Here is a 16,331-nt window from a genome sequence, read left to right on the forward strand (position 1 = left end):
TGAAGGAGCCCAGAGTCAATAACACAGTGTGGTGCCAGCACTTTCCCATCCATGGCTCCTGTCTGTAACCTCTGCAGGCTACATGATAAGTATCCATGTAGCAATAAGCAGCCATAGACAGGAGCTAGACATGAGAGTGCCATGTCGTTCACTGTGCGAGCTCATACATCGACACTGTGTGCATGCCGCTGGAACCCTTCAGTGTTAGTGTACTTTGAGTTCAGACAGCACTTATTGCGGGAAAGCGAGTGCTGTCAATTAGTATCATGAGAGGCTCAGATTGCAAATGTAGGTAGTGTAATGGTGCCCTGAGTACTTCACCAAGCCAAGGGTGCTCCAAACCTTTCTTATTTACATATGAATTTAAATTTTTTTTTTTTACTTTCATTTATTATCCATCCACAGACAGCTGTTTCGGGGTATTTGCCCCTCATCAGTGTGGAGTAGGAAACTGGCTAGTGGGAGCAATGCCTAGTAGAAGACTATATAGGTAAAGATGGTTGACCTTAGGGAGATCAACATCCAGCACCGCGGAGCACCATCACGTGTTTTCTCAACGCAGTGTGTCTAGAGCAATGCCCCCTGGGAAATATGCAAAACAAGGAAGCCGCGGAGACACCATCACATGTTTCTCAACGCTAGCAGGTAACTAGCCAGGTCTTTCACCGGGAAGGAAAAATCACGGGAAGGGCAGTCTCCGGTCAAGGAAACCACCTATGCCAAAACATGGTATCCATCCACAGACAGCTGTTTCGGGGTATTTGCCCCTCATCAGTGTGGAATAGGAAACTGGCTAGTGGGAGCAATGTCAAAGTCCAGACCTGAATCCAAATGGGAATCTGTGGAAAGAGCTGAAAACTGCTGTTCACAAACGCTCTCCATCCAACCTCACTCAGCTCGAGCTATTTGCAAAGGAAGAATGGGCAAGAATTTCAGTCCCTCGATGTGCAAAACTGATAGAGACATACCTCAAGCGACTTGCAGCTGTAATCGCAGCAAAAGGTGGCGCTACAAAGTATTAACTTAACCCTAGAATGCGCAACCATAGAAGTCTACCATAGAAAACAAGTAACCTGTGAGGCCCCAGGTATGCATTCTAGGTTAAAGGGGACAAAGAATATTGCACGCCCCAATTTTCAGTTTATTATTTTTTTTATAAAAGTTTAAAATAAGCAATAAATTTCGTTTAACTTCACAATTGTGTCCCACTTATTGTTGATTCTTCACCATAAAATTTTAATTTTTTTATTTTTATGTATGAAGCCTTAAATGTGGGAAAAGGTTGAAAAATTCAAGGGGGCCGAATACTCTCGCAAGACACTATATAAAGTAGTAATGTGCCCCATCCTTATGCCCATCCCATACTACTGTGCCCCATCCTTCTGCTCATTCTGTAGTAATGTCCGCTTGGGCTCCTCTTGTTGTAGCAATGCTTCATCCTGTAATAGTGTCCCCTAGTGTACAATTCTGCACATACAAAAAAGCAACAAAAAAGAGGAATAATAATCCTGTGACATGGGTTGTAGGCTTTCATCTTATAGCCATAACACCAACTAAAAACCTCATTTTTTGTACAGGATGCAGCCAGGCCCCTTTTTGTTAGGCCTTGCATATTAGAGTTCTTGTCCCTATATGATGCGCAATTGGGGTACGGATTGGCAGCCTGCCTGATCTAATAGTATGGGCGTCGCCTAATAGGCTGCGGGTTTGTGACTCTGCATCTGCTAGTGTGAACAGTGCTCTATGCAAGCCATCAGGGTGCAGTTTTACCATCCAGTAATCACCCCCTCCATGTTTTGGAAGCGTGTGTGTGATTTGCTCCTCCTGCACCTGTGATGCCTCCACCTAGTGGGGGCTTAGCTGTATCCTGCTGGAGTTGTAGTTTTTGGCCTAGGTAATGACCAGCTGCAGTTCCATCTTTGCTGTAAGTAACTCTTCACATATGCAAAAAAAACAAAGGCAAATCTTTCCAACCTGTCCTCGCCCCCTCAGTGGCCTGTTTGCTTCTTGCAGCCGCAGCCCCCTTGATCAACGCAGCCGATGCCACAGCTAACAGCACTTTATATCAGAGGACAGGTTTATGGACGCTGCACAGGGACGAGATCTCTATGCAGCTTCTCCAGTGATCAGTTGCTGGCCTCTGATTGGCCGGCGGTTGATCATTGCATTGGCTGTATACAGAGCTTGCGTCTGAGCAGCGCCGGGAATCAGTCCTGTGATATAAAGCGTTGACTGCACGGCCCCAGGGGAAGGGGAACGGGGACTCCACGCATGGTATCTGCCCAGCAGGATGGCAACCTGACGTCGGCTGTGATGTCGGTCAACTAGCTCCTGCCCTTGTCGACGTGACGTCACAGGAAGCAAAATCACAGCAGGAGCGGTCACATGAATACTCTGAGGCGGGGGAGAATTGCTGACAGCAGGTCAGGTAGGTAGTCACTATCTACTTACCTGCCCCAATGTAGCACAATAGTGAAATGATGAAAAAAAAAGTAAAATAAGTCGGAGAACCCCTTTAATTAGCAGGAGATTACCATTAGAGGACTACTATGCGTGCTGCCAGGTAGTCCAGCAAGCAACTGCATGAGCTCGTTATAACCCTGCTGTACATTCAAATAATGCTAGATCTGCAGGAGAGAAATCAAAATGACAGCAAACAGCTCAGAAAGTGACACATCGCTGGAATCAGGGTCTCTGTCTCTACATTATGCTGCTCCCAGATTGAGGAGCAAAAACCTGGTGAGAGATTCCCTTTAAGTACTAAAACACACTTCCGCATAAAAAACGTACGTGTGACACGTTCCGTTTTTCGGGTCCGTGTTCCGTCTTTTAATGGGCGTTTCTCCGGTACATATGACATCCATGTGATGGCGTATGCTAGCCGTGTGTGCATGTGGAATGGCTGTGTATGCGTGCATGTAATGTCCGTGTGAAATGATCCGTGTGTGATGCACAATGTCGTTGATACATGTCGGCTGACAGCAGACAGAGTTGCGTGATGAGAATGAACTCGGGTGAACTTCACCCGACTTCATTGTCATACTGCGGCTCTGTCTGGGTGTCACGTACTGATTAGCGGTCACCCGTGAAGGACTCACCGGTGACCGCTAATTCCCTGAGTGACTGAAGTGAGCAGCGCGATTAGCGCTGCTGTCACTCAGGCTACCCGCGGCCATCTGGAGTCCTCCCCCCGAGACCGCAACTCACCTGTGACTTCATCGCTGTCACTTGGACGACTTGCTGTCACAGGTGGAGGATCCAGCGGTGGACGCGAGTAACCTCAGTGACAGCACAGCTGATCGCGCGGCTCACTTCAGTTGCTGCGTGGAGCTGTCAGGAGCAGTGGTGTTCTTCTGCAGCTCCTGTCATCTTCATGTAGCAGAGGTGGAAGCGACGCGGGACCTCCGTGGATTACGCCGGACATGGATGGGTTTTTGGGGCTTAATAAATTGGTGAACGAGGGTATTTGTTATTTTTTTTTATTGCAAATAAAGGATTTTTCATTGTGTGTTTATTAACTTTAAATTACAGGTTAATCATTGGGGGTGTCTCACAGACGCCTGCATTGATTAATCTAGGACTTAGTGGCAGCTATGGATTGCTGCCATTAACTCCTTATTACCCCGATTGCCAACGCACCAGGGCAAATCGGGAAGAGCCGGGTAGAGTTCCAGAACTATCGCATCTAATGGATGCGGCAATTCTGAGCGGCTGCTGGCTGATATTTTTAGGCTGCGGGGCTCCCCATAACGTGGAGCTCCCCATCCTGAGAATACCAGCCTTCAGTCGTATGGCTTTACCCTGGCTGGTATCAAAATTGGGGGGGGACCGCACGTCGTTTTTTTTTTTAATTAATTATTTATTTTACTGCACAGTATAGACCCGCCCACCGGCGGCTGTGATTGGTTGCAGTGAGACAACTGTCACTCAGTGTGTGGGCGTGTCTAACTGCAACCAATCATAGGTGCCTGTGGGCGGGGGAAGCAGGGAATACGAGATTGATTAATGAGCAGCCGGCTTTTTCAAATTAATTGAAGCCGCTTATCTTTGGAACAGCTGTTCTTCGCCGTGCTGATGATCGGGGATCGGTGAGCATGCGACAGGGGAAGATACAGACCGAGCGCAAAAGGGATGATGACTGAGAACAGCAGAAAAAAAAGGTAAGTAGACTGACATTTAACAAAAAAAAACCCCGACATCGTTCGTTTAAAAACGCACACGGACGGTACGTGCTGAACACGGACATGCTACGTGTGACGTCCGTGTAGGCACGGACCCATTGACTTTATCGGGTCTGTGCCTGCGTGCTGACTGCCAAAAACACACGTCGGCCGTGTGGGAAAACGCACACACGTACTAACCACACGGACACACGTTCCGTGTGATTTTACGTGTGTGTGCCATCTACCATAGGGCAACATTGGTCAACGTGTCTCTGGTACGTGCAAAAACGTACCAAACACGTACCGGAGGCACGGATGTGTGTTGCAGGCCTAAGTCAGTGTTGTGTATCCATGTGTGTAGGGAATAATTGCAGCTGTTTAACGTATTCATTGAGAAGCTGATGACTAAGCATACGACAGATGCTGTACAGCAATATCTATCATCTACAGGTTACTAAGTTAAATAAAAATACATACTGAGACTTATAATGCTTTACATTTATTTGCAAAGAGATAGCTTAGTCCATGATGCTATTCAATACTTGACTTTTATATATGCTAATAAACACTAACAACAGATGCCAAAAGGCCTGATAAAGCCTCTTGGGCATGTCCAGCATGTTTATTAAGAGTTTCCACATGCTAATGGTAAAAAAAAGCGCTAAAATCAGACATGGAACTAATGACCTGAACTGACAGTGTGAACATTTTCTATCTATCTGTCTGTCCTGGTGAATAGACCTGCACTCAGGCTTGGACAAGAGGACGGAATAATTGCACAGAGATTTACTTGTATTATGTATGTGTGAAATTGACCAATAAGAAAGCAAAAAAAAAAAGTAGTATATACATTTACACTGATTAATTTATTTATTTTTTTTCCTTTCTCACACAAATCAAAGTATAATCTAGCTGGTGTAGTTTTTAAATACAAATTATCATTTTAAAACTTTTAATCAGATATTCAGTGTCAAAATAAATATTGTATTCTCATCCACGGTCAGTATGTGTACATTATATTTGGCGTTTTCTAGCTATAATTTTATAGGTACTGTACCTCTAAATCCACACCTAAACCAGGCTGACAAAGCTGTGTCTCAAAACTCAAAGAATGAAGCTCTTCAGTAACAATTAGTGGTCCCTAAAAATAAAAGAAAGAAAAAAAGCATTAGACTTGTAGTTTTGCTCACCCCATTCATTTTAAGGCATGGATGCATTTAACATAGAAAACAAGACATATTCACTAATGACGGGCGAGTATGCTCGGCAGTGCTTGGAACTCGATTGAGCTTCAGGGTAGTGGTTTTAGTCAGGCGAGTATTACAGGTGCTCAGATGTTTCATCCGTGAAACAATGAACACAAAGCCCAGGTTTGCTACACTGCATGATGTGAGCAGGCACCACAGGGAGAGCCATTTCCAGTCTCTTAATGATTCTCACTAGGGGTTAAAAAAAACATCTTCCGATTTAGTGTGTGTAAAACATAAAACAAAACACTCTCCTTACCCCCAGAAATGATCTATATATGACTGGCTTTATGTGTGTGGAGAGCTGAACTGCCCAATCATTGACTTCCATTATACTCGTTACTTGAGTTGATCTCTTTCAGAGGGTCTGACTTGCTCAGCTCGAGTAACGAGCACCTGATCATTTTAGTGCTCACCCATCACTAATATTCACCTATCAACAGCCCATGAATCCAATGAAGGCTGATCTGGAGGTCTGTGACTACTGAAACTTGTGATATCATATGATATGATATGCTACTAGAACAGCACATCATAAAGGAAACAGACGAGGAAGCGCTCTTTGTCATTGGACCACTGCAAGCTATCACAGATTTAAGCAGTCTTGTGACTTCCAAACATTGCTTCTTGAGTCAGCACCGATCTCCAGAGCAACCATCCACTGAATCCACGGGGTTGCTGATCGATGAGTATGCCTCTGTTTTTATTTTCATATTTAAAAGTATTCGTATTTAAAAAAAAAAAATATTAAAAAAAAAAATGTTTTTACTTTGTCAGAAAATCCCTTACAAGAGATACGTTTAAAGAAATGTGTGTTTAGGTGGAAACTTAAAGAATTTTGCTTTAAACTCAAGGAAGATGAACATATTTCTATAAATTGTAGGAAGAAGATAAATAATGCCACTATGAATAAAAGGAAAAGTGTGCAGCAGTCAGGGCAAAAACATATGCAGCTACGAGACTAAAAGCTGTATGTAATTGTCTGTAGACCCTAACGGATTCTGCATTCAGCTTCTTTCACATGGCAGTCAAAACACACATGTTTCTCACTGACCTGTTAAAGATGCATTTGTCCCTCTGTGTGCCGTGATTTTGGCACACGTGTTCTCCGTGTGCTATCCGTAATAACACACGAAGATCAGGCACTCCTATACTCACGCTGCTGACCGTGGTGCTGATGTCTCTGGCTCTGCTGTCTTTACCTGCGGATTCCGGCTTGCGGTGCAGTGACTATTCATGAGCATAATTAGCCGGACTGGAAGTAAGCGACAGCAGTGGCCGGAGACAGCATCACTAGAGACAGGTGAGTATAAAAATAATTTTATTTCAAAGAAGTGTTTTCTCTGGTACGTGTCACAAGAATCACACCAATGTGTGGTCCGTATGACATCAGTGATGCCAGAGAAAAATGGACTTGTCTCCATTAAGAACACAATGACATGCGTGTGAGCCGCACAGAAACACAATCAGTGAGAAACCACTCATGTGTGCACAGACCCATAGATTTTAATGGGTTTGGATATGTCCGTGATTCCGGTACGTGTAAAACCAGCAACATAGGTACCAGAATCACTAACGTGTGAAGGGTGCCTTAAAGGGAGATGTCAGCCCAAAATGAAAATATGAACTAAGCAGATAGTTAGGCAGATAATATAGATCCTATAGAATTCACCCCTTTTGAGTCCAAATCACTTCCTGCATCGTGCAGAAAGTGAATTTTATTCAGATATGCACGGGTTTTCAATCCCCCTGCGTTCCTAACTGAAAACCGACAGCGTTGGTTTGCATTAGCTTTTTATGCAGACCGTGTGTGCTCCAGGCAAGTCACTGCTGTTCTCAATTTATGCTCTTGTTGAGTGTCGTTTTTATGTATGTTAACCCTACATCAATGTTACAGGAGTCAAACCTGCAAAAAAACAACTTCCATCACTTGCAATAATGTTGGACAGGTTTTGGGTTCATCAGAAGCACTGAAAGGCTAGATTTTCCATTGTGATATACAAGAAATTAGCAAGCCAGGTTGTACAAAAAATAGATATGATCAGGATAGATTGCTTCATATTGTACTTGGAACTCAGACGAGTATATAAAATACATACAAGAGGAAAGGAAACACACGACTAGCGGCATAAGAGGACCTAAAGTCAGGAGTGAGGATAAAGCATTACTTCCACTACTAAAACACACAAGTTTGCTAGACACATGGTGTTTTCATATAGATAGAGGTTACACATTTTATTCTCACACCCAATTATGACAAAAATACAGTCTATTCTATGAAACACAGTACTGTGCAAAAGTTGTAAGTAGATGCAGAATAAATGCTTCAAAGTAATGCTTGGAAAACTAGAACTATAAGTTTCTTTTTAACAACTAATAAAATGCAAAGTGAATGAACAAAAGAGGAAAATCAAATCACTACTTGGTGTGACCGTACTTTGCTTTCAAAGCAGCATCAATTCTTCTAGTGACACAAACACAGTTTGTTCCAACCATCTTGGAGAACTAATTACAGATCTTCTCAGGATGTAGGCTTGCGCAAATCATTCGGTCTCTTCATGTAATCCCATGTAATCCCAGAGAGACAGTACTGAAATCCGGATTCTATGGATGCCATATCAGCACTTCCAAGAGTCCTTGTTCTTTTTTACCGATAAAAAATAGTCCTTAATGACAAAGGCTGCATGTTTGGGGTTATCCAACTGCATAAAAAATTTGGAAACTATCCCAAGCCTCCTTGATGGTGTTGCATGATGGATAAGTATCTAACTGTATTTTTCAACTTTGAAGACATAAAAAATCCTGAACAAAACCAGAACTCATTTTGATGAAATGCAGCCATAAACTTGCAAGTATTTCTATTAAGTGGTAAATTGTAAAATAACTTTTTTAAACTTTTTGCAATTCAGTCATTTAATAAGATGTGACAACCTCTTTAATCTTTAAAAAAGGTAAGAGAAAAAAAAAACCTCCTCATGTCTTGTTCCACAATTTCTCCCAAGTATGGCAACACTAGATTTGTGATCACAATCTGTTGTTTGCACACATGGCAAAGCTCTAAAGGGAAGAAGCGCCATTTGGGTTTTGCAGAGTGAATTTTGCTGCATTGATTTTTAGTAAAGTCTTTCTCCTAAAAGTAATAATGTGCACTGTGAGCAGAATTATTATAGGGGTGGTTCGCTACGCAGCAATAGTGGCCACATTGATGTAAAACTCATAAAGATGGCTTTTCTTAAATACATTCTGCCTCTGAGTGGTGCTATTGCGGTCTGGTCATCCACATTATGTGACCCCCGGGCTCCATGACCTCTGAGATCCGATGATGTCACATCAACTTTTAGTTGGCCCGACATCAACGAGGCGGGACCCAGTCTCCGTGAGTGACTGGGCTGTGGGTGGAGTTTCACTGCTTGTCACAGTCCAGCAACACTCCTGCTTGTGGCGCTCTTCAGTGAAGGAAAGAGCGTGCGAGATGATAAACTGTTACCAGCAGTGAAACTCCACCCACAGCCCAGTCACTCACGGAGACTGGGGCCCGCCTCGGTGATGTCGGGTCAACTGGAAGTTGACGTGACCTCTCTGGATCTCAGAGGTCACGAAACCAAGGGGTCACGTGACGGGGATGAGGAGATCGCAATAGCACTGCTCAGAGGCACAATTGACTACAAAAGGGATTTGAGAAAAGCCTTCTTTATGAGCTTTGCATCAGTGTGGCCACTATTGCGGTGTAGTAAACCACCTCTTTAAGCAACCAGCTATTGAACCCGTTCTACTCTCGGGTGGTGATCATTTTTATTGAATAATTTTCAATTTTATTGTGCAAAAACTTCTATGTAAACCACATTTTTCGTGTAAACTGTGTTCTTTCTTTAAGTTGCTTGTCATTAGCGAAAACTTTACCTTGACTTGCTGGAAGGATTTTGTCCTTTGAAAAGGCAAACTTACAGTTGTCCATGGCTGAAGCCTAGAGATGGCAAATATATGCGAACTGAATCCAATGTTTACTGTTGAGTTTTGTTGATATTCATAGCATAAGCAAGTCTTAAGGGAAACTGTTTTCATCCTAAAGTAAAAGGAAGATCAGGGTCGCTTGGTGCCAGAATAACTCTGGGAATGAATACCTTTGCACCTTTAAATGATCCGATCAGGATTTGACAGTCAATGACTTTTGACATTATTTGCTTGACAGCCATTTTGGTGCCACTGCAAAGACCTCTTGTGAAGTCAAAGTTTCTTAATAGCACAACTACTGCACCAACGTTCAAATTTAGTCTATGAGGAGGCACACTACTAGGAGTTAAGCTATTTAAGAACTGCTGCTTCTTCGGCATTTGCAGTGTCTAGCTGAATTGAATCAATGCTGGTGTAGCATTTCAATTCAGACTGAATTTGTGTAAGTACGGTACATTTTCATTGAGTTCATGTGAATCTTGTATTTATTTTTTTTTTTGAGTCAGGAGTGCATGATTTGCAATGCTTTTACCTTCTGGTTGAATGACTTGAGGAAAGGATTGTAGAAAGTCTCCACTAAAAAGAAAGACCGTGTTTCCGAACTTTTTTTTGGAGGGAATTTTTGGACCTTCAGCCATGAGTTGTGTGTACAATATGTCAAATGCATTTACACCATAAGTTGGAGCCATAGAAACTTTGCCGGAGATTATGCCTTTGGCCTTTTGTAAGTCGAATATTATGGAAGAGGTAGAGAATCTCCTCATAAAGCAAATTGATAAAGCAGCGAGTCTCGGAGAGGTAATTATTATGGGGGACTTTAACTATCCTGATATAAATTGGGGAACAGAAACTTGCAGTTCCAGCAAAGGAAATAGATTTTTGATAACAATGAAAGATAATTACCTTTCACAAATGGTACAGGACCCCACAAGAGGGGGAGCACTACTAGACCTTGTACTAACCAATAGGCCAGACCGCATATCAAATATACAAGTTGGGGGTTACTTGGGGAATAGTGATCACAAAATAATAAGTTTTCATGTATTCTTTAGTAAGATGTCTAGTAGAGGGGCTACAAGGACACTAAACTTCAGGAAAGCAAATTTTAAACGGTTGAGAGATGATCTTAGTGCAATAAACTGGGATGATGTACTAAGTAATAAAAGTACACAAAGCAAATGGGAGACTTTTATGAGCATCCTGAATAGGGCTTGTGCAGAAAATATACCCTATGGGAACAAACATGCTAGAAATAGGAGGAAACCCCTATGGCTAAATAGAGCTGTAAGGGAAGCAATAAAAGAAAAACAGAAAGCCTTAAAAGAATTAAAGAGGGTAGGTAGTGATGAGGCATTATATAATTATAGAAAATTCAATAAAATATGTAAAAAGCAAATTAAGTTAGCTAAGTTTGAGACAGAGAGACTCATTGCGAGAGAAAGTAAAAATAATCCTAAAATATTCTTTAACTACATAAACAGTAAAAAACTGAAAAGCGATAGTGTTGGCCCCCTTAAAAATAGTCTTGGTGAAATGGTGGAAGGGGATGAGGGTAAAGCCAACCTGCTGAATGACTTTTTTTCTACGGTTTTTATACAAGAAAATGCCATGGCAGATGACATGACCAGTGATACCATAAATTCACCCTTGAATATTACCTGCTTAACCCAGCAGGAAGTACGCCGCCGCCTCGAAATCACTAAGGTTGACAAATCTCCGGGCCCGGATGGCATACACCCCAGAGTACTACAGGAATTGAGTTCTGTGATAGATAGACCATTATTTTTAATCTTCTGAGATTCCTTAATAACAGGGTCGGTACCGCAGGACTGGCGCATAGCAAATGTGGTGCCAATATTGAAAAAGGGGACAAAAACTGAGCCGGGAAATTATAGGCCGGTAAGTTTAACCTCTACGGTTGGTAAAATCCTTGAGGGTTTCTTGAGAGATGCTATACTGGAGTATCTCAAGAAAAATAACCTTATGACAGAGTATCAACATGGGTTTATGAGGGATCGATCCTGTCAAACTAATTTGATCAGCTTCTATGAAGAGGTAAGTTCAAGTCTGGACCAGGGAAATGCAGTGGATGTTGTGTATATGGACTTTTCAAAAGCTTTTGATACGGTGCCACACAAAAGGTTGGAACATAAAATGAGAATAATGGGGATAGGGGAAAATATGTGTAACTGGGTTAAAAACTGGCTCAGTGATAGGAAACAAAGGGTGGTTATTAATGGTATGTACTCGGACTGGGTCTCAGTTCATAGTGGGGTACCACAGGGGTCAGTATTGGGCCCGCTTCTTTTCAACATATTTATAAATGACCTTGTTGGGGGCATGCGGAGTAGAATTTCAATATTTTGCAGATGATACTAAACTCTGCAGGGTAATCAATACAGAGGAGGATAATTTTATATTACAGGGAGATTTATGTAAATTGGAGGATTGGGCTGAGAAGTGGCAATTGAAGTTTAATGTAGATAAATGTAAGGTCATGCACTTGGGTAGAGGAAATAACATTTATGATTATGTACTTAATTGTAGAACACTGGGTAAAACAGACACAGAAAAAGACTTGGGTGTATGGGTGGATGGTAAACTTCACTTTAGTGGACAGTGTCAGGCAGCTGCTGCCAGGGCTAATAAAATAATGGGATGTATTAAAAGAGGTATAAGTGTTCATGAAAAAAATATAGTTCTACCTCTGTACAAGTCACTAGTGCGACCGCACTTAGAATACTGTGTACAATTCTGGTCACTGATATATAAGAAGGACATAGCTGAACTGGAGAGGGTGCAGAGAAGAGCGACCAAGATTATTAGAGGAATGGGTGGGCTGCAATACCAAGACAGGTTATTAAACTTGGGGTTATTTAGTTTGGAAAAACGAAGGCTTAGGGGGGATCTAATCACAATGTATAAATATATGAGGGGACAGTACAGAGACCTTTCCAAAGATCTTTTTACACCTAGGCCTGCGACTGGAACACGGGGGCATCCGCTACGTCTTGAGGAAAGAAGGTTTAATCATAATCACAGACGAGGATTCTTTACTGTACGAGCAGTGAGACTATGGAACTCTCTGCCGCATGATGTTGTAATGAGTGATTCACTACTAACATTTAAGCAGAGCCTGGATGCCTTTCTTGAAAAATTTAATATTACCAGTTATGTATATTAGATTTTATGACAGGGTATTGATCCAGGGAACTAGTCTGATTGCCGGATGTGGAGTCAGGAAGGAAATTTTTTCCCCATTGGAACTTGTTTGCCACATTGGGGTTTTTTTTGCCTTCCTCTGGATCAACATGTTAGGCTACGGGTTGAACTAGATGGACTTAGAGTCTCTCTTCAACCTTAAAAACTATGATACTATGAAGTCGTTGGCAGTACTGATGCTATGACAATCATTGCAACTAGACGTTTCATTAATTGGAATAGGCAATTGGTTTGAGCCAATTAGGTGAAGTTCTGCCTCTCTCAAGCAAAGCAGCTGGAATGCCTGTATTTTTTTTAAAGCCTTTTATTGTTCTGGGTCTAACATTAGGAATTTCTCTTCAAACAAACCCTTTTCAGCAATAGTGTCGTAATAATTGCCAAAATGGATTGGTTCATCGTAATTACTGACAGGAACTTTTAGGCCAAAATCTTTTAATGGGCTTCTATGTGTCTATAATACAGACTCAATTTCATTTAATGTCATGTAGAGGGCCTTTTCTACATCAGGGAAACACCTCTTATAGTCTTCCATTAGATTTTCATTTTTCCGTTCAAACAATGCTGCTGCATTAAACGGCTCACACATGAATACAAGGAATTGAAGGCCTCCCATATGATGACAGGTTGAAAAAGTTAGATATGTTTGGCTTAGAAAAAAGACGTCTCAGAGGAGATCTCATTTATTTGTATAAATACATATGTGGTCAATATAAAGGATTCGCACATGACTTATTTCTTCCAAAGACAATACTAAGGACAAGGGGGCATACACTGCGAGTGGAAGAAAAGCGATTCTGGCAGCTAAATAGGAAAAGGTTCTTTACAGTTAGAGCAGTCAGACTGTGGAATGCTCTACCACAAGAGGTAGTAATGGCAGATACTATAACAGCTTTTAAAAAAGGGCTGGATGATTTCCTCAGTACACACAACATTGTTGGTTATAAATGACTAAAGGGGGCTTTACACGCTACGACATCGCTAATGCGAACTCGTTGGGGTCACGGAATTGGTGACGCATATCCGGCCGCATTAGGGACGCCGTTGCGTGTGACACCGATGAGCGATTTTGCATCGTTGCAAAAACGTGTAAAATCGCTCATCGGTGACATGGGGGTCCATTCTCAAAAATTGTTACTGCAGCAGTAACGAGGTTGTTCCTCGTTCCTGCGGCAGCACACATCGCTCCGTGTGACACCGCAGGAACGAGGAAGCTCTCCTTACCTGCCTCCCGGCTGCTATTCGGAAGGAAGGAGGTGGGCGGGATGTTACGTCCCGCTCAGCTCCGCCCCTCCGCTGCTATTGGGCGGCCGCTCAGTGACGACGCTGTGACGCCGCACGGAGCGCCCCCTTCAAAAGGAGGCGGTTCGCCAGTCACAACGACGTCGCCGGGCAGGTAAGTATGTGTGACGGGTCTGGGCGATGTTGTGCGGCACGGGCAGCGATTTGCCCGTGTCGCGCAACAGATGGGGGCGGGTTTCCCACACTAGCGATATCGGGACCGATATCGCAGTGTGTAAAGCCCGCTTTAGTGACCAAATGTAGAAATGGTGGAGGAAGGTTGAACTAGATGGACCTAGGTCTTTTTTCAAACTAAGTAACTATGTAACTATGAAATGATGCACATAAATGCAAATAGCTGCCTAAGTTGAACTGGCTTTGATAGGTTTTCTTGTGCGCTCATTGATACAAAAGTGTTCACACTATTGTACAATCTTATGTTTTCATTAAAATTCTTGGAGTTTGGTTCTGATCCCTTTATGCAATTACTAATCCAGGGATGCATTCGTACATCTTCTAATATGATCTTTCCCTTATGACAACAGTTTGTTGCAATTTCATTTTTGAACCACTGTAATCAGGGTCTCTGTCTCTACATTATGCTGCTCTCAGATGAGGTAGCAAAAAGCTAGTGACAGACTCCCTTTAAAAGGACACTGAAGACATAAAATGTTATTTTTTTTATTGTGGAAGTCATTGTAAAAGTAACAAAACATTTCTTTGATTTAAATTTTGTCTCTAGTAAAGCTGCCCTCTTTATTTCTAATTTTAGGGATATGGCCATTTTCTTTACTAGGATATAAAAGTCGAGCCAGCGCCCTCCCTCCCTCACTTATCTGCATGTTCGTATAGCTACCTGCACAATCTGACTTTTTGTCTGATACTTTTGGTCCAAAAGGTCCCCAAGCTGTGCTCCCTGGCTTTCGTCAGGTCCGCATAAACAGAGGAAGATAACATCTATTTGTGGGACAGCTCCCAAGTACTAATCTGTTACATTAGTTAAGTAACAAGAGAGTTCTCCTCTCTCTTAAGCCTAGCCCTGTTTCTAATCAAAAGGCCTCTCACTACACACTTAGCTGACTCCGATTGTGTTGGAAGAGGAGTTGAGTCCTGTGCGTGATTCTCCAATAATTCAGTGATTGTGTCCTGTATGCCTTTACAACAAATTTGGTCCTTAAGAAGGTTCTCATTGAAGCGCGACATCGAAGGACATTGAGTAGAGGAGTAATCTGAACAAATATAGGGGCAAGATCCGACTAAAACATTTCTCCTATTGACGCCTGAACATGTCAAGTCCAAACATGTTGGTTAACAAAAAGCATATCAATGTGACTATAGGATGAATGTGTTGGGAAATAATAATAATATTCTCTATCATCAGTGGGATGCAGTACACTACGGATATCTACCAACTGCAAGTTCTGAATATTGCGTTTGAGTGCTTTAATCAGTCTAAGGCCTGTTTCACACATCAGTGATTCTGGTACGTATGTGACAGTTTTTATATGTACCAGAATCACGGACATACGCAGACTCATTAAAATCAGTGATCTCTGTGCGGCGCACACACGTGTTGGTAATTTCCGCACAGAGACATGTACGGGTTTTTTTTTTTGCATCACTGATATCCCAAGAACCACACTATGGTATGATCCGTGAAACACGTACCAGAAAAACATGTACATTGAACATAAAAAGCTTTTTAAACTCACCCGTCTCCAGCGACACTGTCTCCGGCTGCTGCTGCCTGTTGCTTGCAAGCTGGACAATTATTTTCATACATATGCATTTTTGCACTGCACAGCCAACCCGGAAGTAGCTGCAGCAGGAAACATTGGTGGCCGGACACAGGAAAGCAGGAGACTTCAGCACCACGGAGTGCAGGAGCGGGACAGGTGAGTTTATCTCCATGTGTAGTTTACAAGGTAGTGCTATGATCAGGTAAAAAGGAAACAACTTCATGCCACTTTACGTATATCTTGGAGGAGTAAATCTCTCTTCACAACTCTGTCTGTCACACCAACAGGTGTTCCTCGGTGAGCGCTTGGGTAAATCAACTGAGAGTTCCATGGTAATGGTAGGTGTTACGGGGGGCTGTCTGATAATAAAACCTAAGGGAATGTCAGACAGTCAGGGTCCACCGTGCAAAGACTCTGCTGCAGACTATGGCAGAGGATAATGGGTATATAAGTGTGCCACTGTAAAAAATAATAGCACAAGTGCAGAGTGCAATACCTCTGTTAAACTCACAGAGGAATATAATTAGAAAATAAAGCAATTCCTCCCTTACTTGGAGGGTGTGTGGAATGGTCTCTGTTAAAGATCACAGAGACAAAAGCAGTGAGTGGGAAATGGCACCTACCTAGGTCCGTTCCTCTAGTGGTGCCAGGAGACGGACAGCAGCGTAAGCCGCACAAAGCTCCTACCTGCGTTCGCTCCACTAGTGTGCGAGGACACGAACCACTAGATA

At 42.5% G+C, this 16,331-nt stretch overlaps 1 protein-coding gene across 1 annotated transcript in view; it reads right to left on the bottom strand.

Annotated features, from left to right (window-relative positions):
- Positions 1 to 16,331, bottom strand: part of STAT1 (signal transducer and activator of transcription 1) — an 801,166-nt gene that overhangs the window by 287,526 nt on the left and 497,309 nt on the right. The window contains exon 15 of the mRNA XM_075317825.1: positions 5,221 to 5,304. Within this exon, the coding sequence (XP_075173940.1) occupies positions 5,221 to 5,304 (84 nt within the window). The remainder of the gene's footprint in view (positions 1 to 5,220; positions 5,305 to 16,331) is intronic.

This window comes from Anomaloglossus baeobatrachus, chromosome 7 (genome assembly GCF_048569485.1).
Source record: "Anomaloglossus baeobatrachus isolate aAnoBae1 chromosome 7, aAnoBae1.hap1, whole genome shotgun sequence".
Classification (NCBI taxonomy): Eukaryota; Metazoa; Chordata; class Amphibia; order Anura; family Aromobatidae; genus Anomaloglossus; species Anomaloglossus baeobatrachus.